The 12546-nt window shown below is 44.4% G+C and overlaps 1 protein-coding gene across 3 annotated transcripts in view; it reads left to right on the top strand.

Moving 5' to 3' along the window:
* The window catches only part of LOC119453306 (uncharacterized), a 33757-nt gene that overhangs the window by 13565 nt on the left and 7646 nt on the right, over positions 1 to 12546 (top strand). For 2 of the 3 annotated variants that reach the window (XM_049667754.1, XM_049667755.1), the window contains 3 exons: positions 1190 to 1387; positions 6643 to 6736; positions 10392 to 10538. In XM_049667754.1, coding sequence (XP_049523711.1) covers positions 1190 to 1387; positions 6643 to 6736; positions 10392 to 10538 — 439 coding nt within the window. The remainder of the gene's footprint in view (positions 1 to 1189; positions 1388 to 6642; positions 6737 to 10391; positions 10539 to 12546) is intronic. The other variant, XM_049667756.1, reaches the window with a different exon arrangement.

The raw sequence follows: 12546 nt of genomic DNA, 5'->3' as shown, positions 1-12546 counted from the left end.
CAACAAAAAAAAGAAAGTTGAGAGAAGCACAATATTTCTGTATTTTAAGTATTTGCACCTGCGAACCTATGAAAAATGCGATGTGACTTACATTAAAGGGCATAGGAAAGCAGGTCTATGTCTTCTTGTGCTCAGACGAGCTTCCCGTTGAGTTTTCAAGCGTCCTGCTCAGCTGCCATCTTGTTTAGACAGGAAAGTAGCCTGCATCGTCCCCGACTTCGATGCTGTCTTCGCGAAGCCGTCTACTTTGCCGTCTACGGCGAGTATTAGAACACAGCCATACTTTCAGCCACAGCTGTCGCATAGTATGCGAACTTAGGAGCAGGCAACTGACCAAAAAGCCCTTGCGTGCTACTTTGTGTCATCGACACCAACAAAGTCGAAGCCCTCACTATGCAGTGAGTGCAAAGAATGAGAAAAATTTAGTTTTGACACATTTCCTGCCTCTGCAGCATCATTAAAAGCATACAGTACGTAGTAGGGTGGATTAGGAATTTGAATTTGTTCAGCTGGGCTGTGCATAAACATGACCTGTGCAGGGCATAAACATAGGCATTGCAGGAGATTGTACATTGCATGTGATGGCAATAAAGACAATCTTACACATTGCATTTAGTTTTACAGCATTTAGGTTAACCACTTCACAAAAGCTTTGCTTCACAGTGATTCCATCATGTACGTTTCTCGTGTGTTGTTTGTGTTTTGGATATGCATTTCTTTCTCTCCGGTCCAAAACTAAGCATTGAGCGGATTTGACAAAACACCCACCGCGGTGGCTAAGCGGCTTATGGTGTTGCGCTGCTAAGCACAAGGTCGCGGGATCGAATCCCGACTGAGGCAGCCGCATTTTGATGACTGGCAAAAGGCAGAAATGCCTGTATCCCTATGCATTGGGAGCACGTTAATGATCCCCTGGTGGTCAAAATTAATCCAGAGTCCCCCACTACGGACGTGCCTCATAATCAAATCGTGGTTTTGTCGCGCTAGCACCCCAGAATTCGATTTTGCAAATGCACTTTGGTAACCTAACATTTTGCCGTGTCTGTTCCAAGCTTGAATCTTGTAGCACATCTCGCTTAAGTTTTCATATTGCTGTGCAAAGAAAGCAATAATGAGCTGCAGTCTTGTGCATTTGATTGTTCACACTATTTTACAGACTTTCTCCTCTTTTGTTGTCTTATCAATGAAGCCGTCAAGAGGTCAGGCCAAGCCCGCACCCAGAGGAGCAAGGGGAGAGCTCGTCTGACTGTGAACCTGACTGTGAAGATTTCAAATTGCCTTCGTTTGGCATTTTTGATGATTTGCTCCGGATCCAGGTGCCAGTCAACACCCTGATGCAGCGTACCATCATCTCCAAGCTCTTTGATGCTCTCTGCAAAGACACTTTGTAAGTCTCGCCCTCAAAGTCAACGTATCGTCTAGTCCTGCCTCATTTGCATGACCCTGCACCAAGGCTTTGAAAAGCATCTACTCTGATGGCGGCTGAGCGTTGCCGCGTGGGTCGTATCGTGAAAGCCATGTGCAGTGGGTACAGAATCTAGGCCTGCCAAGGGCTGGTGGCTTCGTGTGCGCTGTGTTCTCGCTGCTTAGTTCGCATTGAAGCAAAAGGCAGCACGAAGGTCAATTCGCTCGCAGCTGTTGCCACTCTTCATCACGTAAGCATTTTGACAGCGAGTGCCTGTGATCTTTTAATGAGATGCGTTCATATTTGCCCGTGCCCGCATAACACCTTGCTTGTTAATTTAGTTATTAAATGAATGTTTGCAAGTTAATAGGGCCAATAAAACAGATTAGTGGACGCTCGTTGTGATGACAAGTTACCTCGTCATCGGCAGTCAAGGGGCCAACATGTCATGTCTTCCAACGCGAACCCTCGCAGTCACCAAATTAAGCTGACAGCCACGTGCCGTCTTTCATACATTTCATTAAGTTTGTCATCATCGGCTGTACGCTGCAGCCAACTGAATAAGACATTGGAATGTGCATGCCATAAATTATTCTCTTGTCTAGCCCACAGTGGTGGCTAGTTAACTATGATGTTTTGCCACTGAGCATGTGACTATGGGCTTGATTCCTAGCTGCAGCTGCCGCATCACCATAGGTGCGAAATTCAAAAACACTCGTGGACCTTGTGTACCCCTTTGGGTGCCGGATGTTTTAACGCGAGAGCGTTAAGGGCCCCGTGCCGCAGAAAATCCGATGTTGGCTTCCCGTGAGCAAAAATTGCCCTGTATATTTCAGTATATGTATATGCCACGCCTTGCTGTATGACGTGGAGTATATTGCCTCATATTGCTACACCATTCTGTCACTAAAGTGGCTCGTACCTTGGCTTACATTCTTGACAAAGTTTTTCCTCGGAATTTTGAGAATGGCAGCTCATAAACAAATGTTATGAAACAAAACACCGACATCCCATGCCTTTTATGTTAAGTCTTCTCGGACTGAAATATTAAAAGTGCGAAAGCGTAACAGAAACCCGAAAATGACAAGTTTTTTTGCCGTGGCTGTGCATTACTTCCAGGATCGGCTCACACAAGAGGCCGTCTTTCTACCAGAAATGTTGCCTTCGTGCATAGTGTTCGCCGCCACCATTTCCCACTAAACATTACGGTTACCTAAGCTCCATTTGCTGGGAAGCGTGAGAAGCAGTCGGGGATCTTTAATGCTATCACGTTCCACTCTTAAAGGCAAAGCTTAAGCATCCTCCAAATTTTTTCCAAACTGCAACAAATTCAATTTGTGTACGAGTAACAAATTGGCAGGCTTTAAATTCAAATGCTGTTTATTAGTAATATGTTGCTGAAAATTCTACGGATCTTTTAAACTCGGAAATCAAACATCGATTATCATGCTAATTAATGATTTCAATTAGGATAATTAATGTTCCTCAGGCAACAGGGCCTCCTCGTCACTGTCGCTGTCCTTTGAAGCCCTCTGAATTAGAGTTCATATGAAGTTCTTGAATTTCTGCATCATTCAAAAAATGTGCAGGTTCTGCAGGTTTTTCCTGCCGCTCCGTCGAACAAGAAAGGACCTTTGCAAAACCTTTCACATGTACACACACGCAGTATGTCCGTATATCACATTTGCCCATTGTGGTGCTCCAACAGATGAAGCAGATAGAAGTGCAATATCTGTGTTTCTGATGCAGAGTTACGGATTTGTAAAGTTCATGCTTCTATGCTTTTTTAAATTATTGGCAGGGTTCCTTAAAAAAATAAGTTCTGGCAGTACCCATCTCACGATGAATGTCTACGATAATGCAATTAGCATTGAAGCAATGTAGCAAAACACCGTTTTGTCACCACAGAGATGCATCGTGTATGAGGCGTGTTTACAGCCTGGCTCCTCCTGCGCTTCCCTCTGGAACGCCATGCCATCTGGCGGTGGCGCCGTGAAGTCTGCGCGTGGCCATGTATCATTATATATCCAGACAAGATTGTCCAAGTAGATATGGCGTGGGTTCGATTCTGCCCTGCAGCAGAGAAATTTTAAAAGGACAGACAACCGCTCCAAACACGAATTGGGACAACCTGCCTGATGGAAAGATTTCCTATCGTACTGGTTAAAACGAGCCATTGTCATTAAACGTGAATTAATATTTTTAATTCTTCATAAAAAGTTGCGAAAAATGACCTGTGGCTCCCCACGTGGCAAGAACGTGAAGATGCCTAATAGGTCTACCACGTGACCTTCTATTAGTGTACGCAGTTCCTGGTCTTTTTATTAATATTGAGATGCAGTACACTTTTTTCTGTTGTAAGTTTTTTTCTGACTTACAATGGTGCAGATATGCTTTGTTTGTAACAAGTAGAAAAGTGGCGCTGCCTTCGTTTTCAATGAGTTTGCTTGGCTCACCTATCGAGAGAATAGTGGCAGGGGCCAGCTAGCCATGGCGTAGGCGTGTACTTGGGGGAAAACGCGATACAAGTATAAGAAAGTCTGTACGACAACGCAAACTTATTGTACCAACTTTTTATTTTGAAAAGGGATTAAAAAGGTCAAAACGCAAGTGGTTAGCCACAGTTGCACTCACTCCTGTGAAAGCAGAACGATGGGCGGCTTTCACAATTTGCGAGTCGGGCTATTGGCATCACTTCACTTCTCAGCGTTGCTGGAGGAGAGACTCTTACTTTTTTAGAGGCTGCTCAGATTGAAAAATTCTGCTTACAAAATATTCACGCGCTTTTTGAAGTAACTGTTGCAAGTGAGCTTTGCATTGCGCCATAAAAAAATGGGCGCTTAAAAATCGGTTGTCTACCCATTCGACCGTGAACCACCCAGTGATCCAAGTTGGTGTCGGTCGGGGAAAATGATTAGAGACAGGCATAGCTAGATAGATACCAGAACGTGCATGAGGTATCCCAAGAATGCTAATCACATTAAAATTTCAGATCCTATATCGGAATTCTGCATCCTACTATTGCTAGAATGTACCTTTCCTTCTCAAACGCAGCAAGTTTCATTCAAATCGGTTCCGGGATTGTCTGATAAAAACATTTCTGCATTTTACATGTACCGTACTTACCCGATTCTAACACGCACCCAATTTTCGCGGGTTTAAAGAAGTGAGAAAATAAAAGTGCACTTGAATGTAACACGTCCGCAATTTATAAAAGAAAAGTATAACATGCCCCTCCCATTTGCAATTTAAAAAAATTTAGACGTGCAGAATTCAGTGCTCGTCCTGTCGTACATGTTGTTTTTGTCTTAGTCTATAGTGGTGTTTTATGAGCACTGGCAGAATTTACCTTCACAGAAAGGACATTCTTTTTAATGAGCTTTCATAATGAAAGAGGCACGTCGCCGCTGCCACTTGCGCTTCATTGGCCACAGATACCAAGCACACAGGGGTGGTATTCTTGAGTGATCACTTTTAAGAGATACTACTATCACATTTGTGAACTTTCACGTGACTCTCCACTGGACTTGTCGAAGTACGCAGCCTGACAGCATTTCTGGCCCTGTGAGCAGATAGCGAGCTTGGCAAAACGCCAGAAACGCTGGCGGTCATGTACGCCAACGCATCCTGTGCAGAGTCTTGCGAAATCTCGCACAAGTGATGGTATTTTCACAAGTGATTGATCGAGAATACCGCTCCAGATCGTAGTCGAGCACAAAGTTAACCCACAGCAACCTTTACAAAAACATATCTCATACCTGCCAAGTCACCGGGATGCCCCGGGAGACTCCCTAATTTGGACCATTTCTTCCGGTTGTACGGTTGACAGGAAAATCTCCCGGAAATTGCTGTTGGGTTCCGTTCCCGCGTCCAGCGCTTTGTCAGGCTACATTGGCAAAAAAAAAAAAAATCCAACCCAATCTAATCCAGTTAGAAGTTCATCGCGCTAAGATTGTTAAGAAAGTTGTAGGGAAACCCTATAGATGCCCTATTTCGTTAACCGCAGAGCCGCTCCTTATGCTGATGGGGTTGTTGGGTGCCATAGTGGCCCTAGTCCCATTAAGTTAGCCAGCGAATGCCGCCTTCCGCAACTAGCAACACTAGACTCTCCATCATTTTCCTCGGTGTCAGCCGCTCTGTCATTGCGTAGGCCTACGTTCAGCCATGGCGCTAGCGCAATAAGTATCTAGTATTTTTAATGTGGTGCTCAGCCGAAGCGACGCTGGGTATTTTGTTGATACCACAGAGCAATGCAGAGTGCGAGCGGCATTTTAACACCGTGAAAAATACGAGGACGCAATGCCGCTCGTCCATGTGTCGCTTGTTCAAGACACTGGGAAACGACAACCTCGCAAAATGTGAAAGAAATGGAATTTCTTACAGTCAAACATTATCTGAAGAATTTTTAAACACCTGCCGTGGCTGCTTAGTGGTTATGGCAATGCGCCGCTAAGCACGAGTTCGCGGGATCAAATCTAGGCCGTGGCGGCCGCATTTCGTTGGCGGCGAAATGCAAAAACGCCCGTGTGCCGTCCATTGGGTGCACGTTAAAGAACCTCAGGTGGTCGAAATTAATCCTTGTGTTCCCCACTACGGTACGGCGTGCCTCGTAATCAGATGGTGGTTGTGGGACGTAAGACCCGAGAATTTGTATTAAATTTGAAAGAATTTTTGAAGGCAAAATTAGCAACGGAATACTTGCAAAAGTGAAACCTTGATGTTCATGTGGTCATTTGTATATCTGTAAATAAAATTGTAAGGATGTTCTCCAGGCAGTACTTGAAAATATCCATGTTGGGGGAGGGGGGGGGGGGCTGTAAACCGACTGTGACACCCCCAATTTAGGATTTAGTTTCCCCGAACTTGGCAGGTATTTACTCTGTTGTCATCTCATGATGGCGCTGATGCTGCTTCTGACAGCTCCAACGGTAGGCGGCTGCTAATGCCACGAACGCAATTTTGGTTTTGTATCGGATTGTAACATGCAGGCAATTTGCAAACCCGTTTTCTCGGAGAAAAGGTGCGTGTTAGATTCAGGTATGTACAGTAGTTAAATGGGGAAATCAGAATTTGCCCCGAGCTAAAGCTTCCTTTTAGTATTCCTTTTTTAGTGTCCGCAAAAAGAACCTCGGGGAGTTAAAACTTATTCAGAGCCTGCATGTTGTATTGGGAGAGCAATCTCCACAACCAGCCAACTTCTTTATTGGCATGTCTGTTAACCCTATTGTTTAATGCAGGTACCCATCAGCATATCAGTACGATGTAGCCGTGCACAGCCTGTTAAAGAAGTACCCACACCTGTCGAACATCAGGGGAGGAAAAACAGGAAAGGTAAAAAAAAATTGAATTAGTTGTAATTACGAAAACGCTTTTGCTCGTAACGCAAAGCAGGAATGCAATAGCTGGAGAAGTATAATGTACAGTAAACCTTAAACCGCTTTGTGCAGTGTTTGTTGGAGTGAACATTTGCAGACGTGAGCAAGTAAACTTTTTTCGGGAAGGGGAAGAAGTCTTATTCGTTTGTGGAAGTTGTGCCTGGCGAAGTGGAAAGACTCCACTTTTTTTCCTCCGCTCACCTATCCGGACTTAGTCGCTGGTCTCTGCTAAAACTGCCCTTTGCTTTCTTACTGCTAGATTTGTTTAACTTTTTTTAAATATATATTTTGGGCTACCCCAATAATATGCCTCATGCTATCCTTGAAGAGAACGCAAGATGACGTCAGCGTCGTTCAGTAAACAGGAGAAGAGGGTGAGCACTAGAAAAAGAAGACCAATGAAAACGAAGCAGAAGAAGCAAAAATAAAATCTGCCTTCTTCAGTTTTCATTGCTGCCCTCTGCAGCACGTCGCTGGAAACGTTTTGGAAGGGTGCCAGGGCATTCGCCGGTTGATTTGTGTACCTGCGCCCATGTTGAGTATGCATCGGTTGTGCAGTTTCGTGGACAGCATGTCATTCCTAGAAGGCATGTAGCTGTCACTGACTACTAGGCGAGCAAACCCGAGTGCGATATTGTTCTAACAGTGCAGCCGATAAAGGCACGCTGAGTTCTCTCTGCCAATGCATCTGCCTTGGAATTCATTGTTGCTGATTCCTCCACTTCCACCTCGCTTTTGGCATTCCTTTTACACATTCTTTAGACATTACACATATTCAAGAACTGTTCGAGCACTGCCTTCCACGTCGGATTTACCAAAGCTGTGCATTTCTTTACATTGACATCTACAGCCACAGATCATTGTTAGCTTCAAATATTTGGAAATTGTGTGTCAGTGATATGAAATAATGTCAAAATGTAGCAAAACATACATATCTGTGCATTTGAGCCATGTTGTTTCACCCTGAGATGAGTCAATATGAGCGGCTGAGCCACTTAGGGCAACTGGGATCCAGATACATATAATTATGCACTCTTATTACTGATTCTTGCATTTTTTTAACTTCATCAAACTTAAAGTTTGTGCGTGACATGAAGTATTAATAGAGAAAACTGTGCTCGCATAAGTGCTCATTTATAGGCCGAGTAGTTCTCTCGTGAAAACGCGGATGCCATTGCTGACACCGTTGGTAACAGAGCAAGGCGGTTGTTTATGCTGCTGTACTGAATGCACCGTCTCTTGTTTCCCATTTGACACAGAGGTAAACAGCGCATCTCTAGAATTAAAAAATGTGTCAGCATAACAACACTTACAGACCCACAGCGAATGCGACCGGCAGCCTTTAGGAACGGCAGGGTTGCCATTGATGGCTACTTTGCACAAGATTGGCTACTTTAGGACACTGTCTGGCAACAGAAAGTTCGACTACTTTTGACTTACATTTTGGCGCATTTGCTAGCCATGGTTTTTATTCATTTTAAGCCGAATATATCCGCATGCATAAATTTTACCCATCACTTTCCACCTTTGCTATCGTGATAGTTGCAAAGCGCATTTGGAAACACATGCACATGAAATCACTTTCTTCGCTAGGGTCGTACTTTAAGCCATCGTGTAAGGTACCTAAATTAATTTTCTAGAGATTTATCTAGGGGGCTTATCTATTGTCGCTAGACTTCGTAAATATGAAGTCAATCTATGTGCACCCAGAGATAGCAGACCTTGGAGACGTTCTCAGCAAGAAGATTGCGGATGTCGCTGGGGAGGATCAGGACACCGTGAGTGTCCAGTTCTTGAGGCTCATGGCGATGCAGCTTCAACGGCGCCTTCCCGATGCCTCGCCAGCGCTTCGGACGCTTAAGGCCATAGATCCTCAAGCAATAGGAAGCACGAATAGCCGTGAAATATAATGACGCATCCTCTTTACTTTGTTCATGTTCGTTAATCGAGCTGGAATCAGAAGTCCAGAATTCGCAGGCAGTTAGCATTTTGACCCTACATCATGCCCGAGTTTCTGGCACGCAGCAGCCACCCACAAAGACAGTTGCGGCGAATGCCCATTTATACATCTGGCGCAAGGTGTGCTGAAAGTTTTGACACTTCCGCTTTCAAACACCGACTCCGAGCGCGCTTCCTACACATGTGGCCATTAAATAGAACCATCAAAATTTGTGAACTCCACTGCTTATGTAATACCCCCAGTGAGGGGTCTTTAAGGAAATAAAAGTGAAGGGAAGTGAAACCTGGCAAAAAGGGAGCTCAGGCACAAAATGGCGCATTACTTGCTTGTTGCAATCCTCAGGCTTAAGTTTGGGCTGTGCCTTCAAGAAAAGACAGCATCTACTGTCGACATGCCTAGCGAGCTGTCAAATAGGGTGTGCCAAAATTACTCTGGCTGTAACAGTAATAACGTCATGTACTCCCGGTAATTGACGTGATGGTAACATGCGATGTTTTGGTGACTCAGACTGGGTCAAGCCGCTAATTATAATTTCTGGTTGGCTGATAATGGTTCGGAATGTTTATTATTTATTAATATTTATGATTGATTGACTAATGAAAGTTACATCAGTAATAAAGTTTGTATATTATATTGGCTCCAAAGTGGACGCAAATAAAACTGTTGTGGCTACTTTGGGCTACTTTTCAGTTCAGTTCAGTTCTGGGTTCTCTTATTAAACTGCAATTTTGGCTCGGTAACGTAATCAACTGAATAAGGGGGGGGGGGGGGGGCATATAAGCATGCATCATGGTGTGGCTGAGTACATACATGGCCTGCACACCCTATCTTGGAGGTACTATTGTCACGTAGCAGTGACGGTGAAGAAAACAGTCTTAAAACTGTGTATGACAAAACTGATTCTTTATCGGGCGAACCTGTGCCCACAAAAGCAAGCTACACTCTAAGCACAACGATAGCGGCGAACACAGTCGGTGATTGGCGAAATCTGATCAGCGGCGAAACGCGTCAGCTTTTATAAATGAGTCATCGAAGATTCCAGAGTAATCCCTGGTGCCCGCGTGTCTTCCAGAAAGTACTAGACAATTCGTGTCGCTCATACAATCAGATTACATAAGCGTCGGTGACAATAGACAACGGATAGAAGCACCGATAACGTTCGAGAAACTTCCGATACATGCAGGTGCGTCCTGTGCCGAGCGATAACGTTTAACATTTGTTAGCCGGTGAAAAGTGGTCACCGGTGAAAGATAAACAGGTACACGTGTCAGTATAATCTGCAGCATGTGCAAAGGCCGGAAAAGCTGAGATGACTTGTGGCTTTATATGTGCTGGCTTTCCACGTGCCTAGTGCTGGAAGTTACGTAATCTCAAATGTTGGTGTTGCATTGATGGGAGAGGCAGCACGAAGCGGTCGCTAACCTCTACCTGTGCTCTTCTTGACGCCATCGTTGTGACAGCGTGTTCGTGGTCATGTTTGCCTGTGCACATGTGACACCGTGCTTAATAATTTATTTGTTGGCAAATGTTTACTGCCATTATTTTCAGCCGATAAAACTGCCAACCTTACTTGGTGTAATGGTCTAATCGTTATCGCTATCAATGTTTCACCTTTGGGCGAAACTGCGACTTTTTTTTTTCTCAATGACAGGAGTTCTGGAGGAAGGCACTAAAAGCTAAGTTCAACACCTTTCGAACCAAAGTGGCAGGCAGTTTGTGGAAGAAACGCAAGGCTCGGAGCAAGTACGGGCAAGTAGAACCGGATAATGGAGCTTCACAGCACATCTCTCGACCTCTGGTAAGTGTAAGATGAATGACTCGTGTCATCCTTGTGTTTGCATGCGACTGAAGTCAAATACCTTACTTGAATATAGAGGAAAGAAACACAGGCAGTGACATGTTCGGAGAAAATTTTTCCATGTGCAAAAAAAAAATTGCCGAAAGTCATTGGGTATTACTTTCTTGGTCAAGATTATAAGAAACTGAACACATACACATGTCTAAAAATCGCCAAAAATTCACGATAAGTTAACTCGCCATCGCCACCAGAGGATGCTCGTTGTGATGGCGAGTTATCTCGTCATCGGCAGTTAAGGGGTTCAGGGAGTTCTGGCACATGTTTTTAAAGCAGTAGAAACTGAAGAACTAGTTTTCTACCATAAAATGATGACACTTAGCAAGTAAGAAGGTTGGAAAGCACCAGTCAGATATTTTAATTTGATACTTTTGCTAGTCTCGAAATGCTGTGCGTGAGAACCCCAGGTGGTCCAAATTTCCGGAGTTCCCCACTACGGAGTCCCGGAGTCCCCCACTGCCTCATAATCAGAACTGGTTTTGGCACGTAAAACCCCATAATTTAATTTTTTAATCTACACTGTCGCAGAATGCCTGTAGTGCATGCTGTTGCTCGTATACGCTCGGCGTGTTCGGTGCTGAGCGTGAAAGTAATCGTATCTCTGTCCCCAAGAGTGATCGACCTGTAATATGGCCCTTTCATGCAAATCTACATCCAGCAACATGAAATCCGCAAGCACGTGATGCCTGTTGGGTGGTACCATAGCCAGCGTTCTGGGACAATTGCGCAAGTACAGCCGGATACGTGGAAGCCCGCGTGGCTGCCATCCCAAGGGCCATAATCAAGTCTGTGTCGATGGGACCGAGATTTCTCCATTTTTGCAGCGCTTTCCTCGCTGAGCCGCAGATTATGCACTGGGCTAAGTAGGCAAAAACCGTAGTTGTATGTCGGTAGAGACATGCAGTCGTATCATTTGAAATGGGTGATTAACAAACAAAATGGCAGCCATGACGTGTTTCCGGCACACATGATCGCTTCCTGTGCTTGGTTGTTTTTGTAAACATAAAAGGCGGCACCTGTGCAAGCGCGACATGCTGGTATTTTACGCAATTCAAGCGCAAAGCATGGACACAGGAGCACTTTTTGGAGTCGGCTACCCTTGGCACGAGTAGGTTATATGCAGGGTAACATTCTGGCAAATTTCGTTGACGCGAGATTGCAGTTCAGCGACATTTTGTTGTCGAGAGACATGAAAGGCATTGAATCCCAGGGGCATTTGCCAGGGATACGAAAATATTTTGTCACGAGAATTTCATTTTATTGGGATTTCGTTATTGTGGTTTTCAACAGTATGAGGCCATAAGATGCGGAATTCGCGGCTACCGGCGAAGATACCTGCTTCACTTCAGCGGTCGCTCTCTGTCGCGCGGCACGTGATTTGAGAGGTGCATTCGCAAGCAGCTACGTGTAATTCCATCATTTGAGCATCTGTACCCGCGGCACGTGTCATTTATTGCCTCGGTATTCCTTTGCGGTGGCAGTAAAATTTCGTTATACTGAAACCACGTATAAACACACTTTGTTATATTGAGGTTCAGAAAAACATGTTGTTCTATGGACAAGAAGTTATAAAAACGTAAATGCTTCGTTATATTGAGAATTCCGTTATATTGAAACTTATGATATCAAGGTTTACCTGTATTACATATGTGTAATACTTATCTCTGCATACACCTCTTCTCTCCATCTTTCGCCCAACAGTGATCAACCATCGCCGTGGTCCTTGTGACATTGCCGCATTGACCTGTCACAGTGCGCAACTGCCTGAACTGGTGTTTACACTTTGGCATAATTTGTGAACAGTGTAATGCGTAACCCTATATAAACATTGCTTGACGTTACAGTTGGGACCTTTGTGGTGTATAAGCATTGAAGGAGATTACACGTAGCATAAAATTAAAATAAGGAGAATTATATGCATTGCATTTAGTTGTATATACCGTTTGATTAA

Source organism: Dermacentor silvarum, chromosome 5, assembly GCF_013339745.2.
Source record: "Dermacentor silvarum isolate Dsil-2018 chromosome 5, BIME_Dsil_1.4, whole genome shotgun sequence".
Classification (NCBI taxonomy): Eukaryota; Metazoa; Arthropoda; class Arachnida; order Ixodida; family Ixodidae; genus Dermacentor; species Dermacentor silvarum.
Note: the sequence above shows the minus strand (reverse complement) of the source record. Positions and strands in the feature narration are given on the sequence as shown.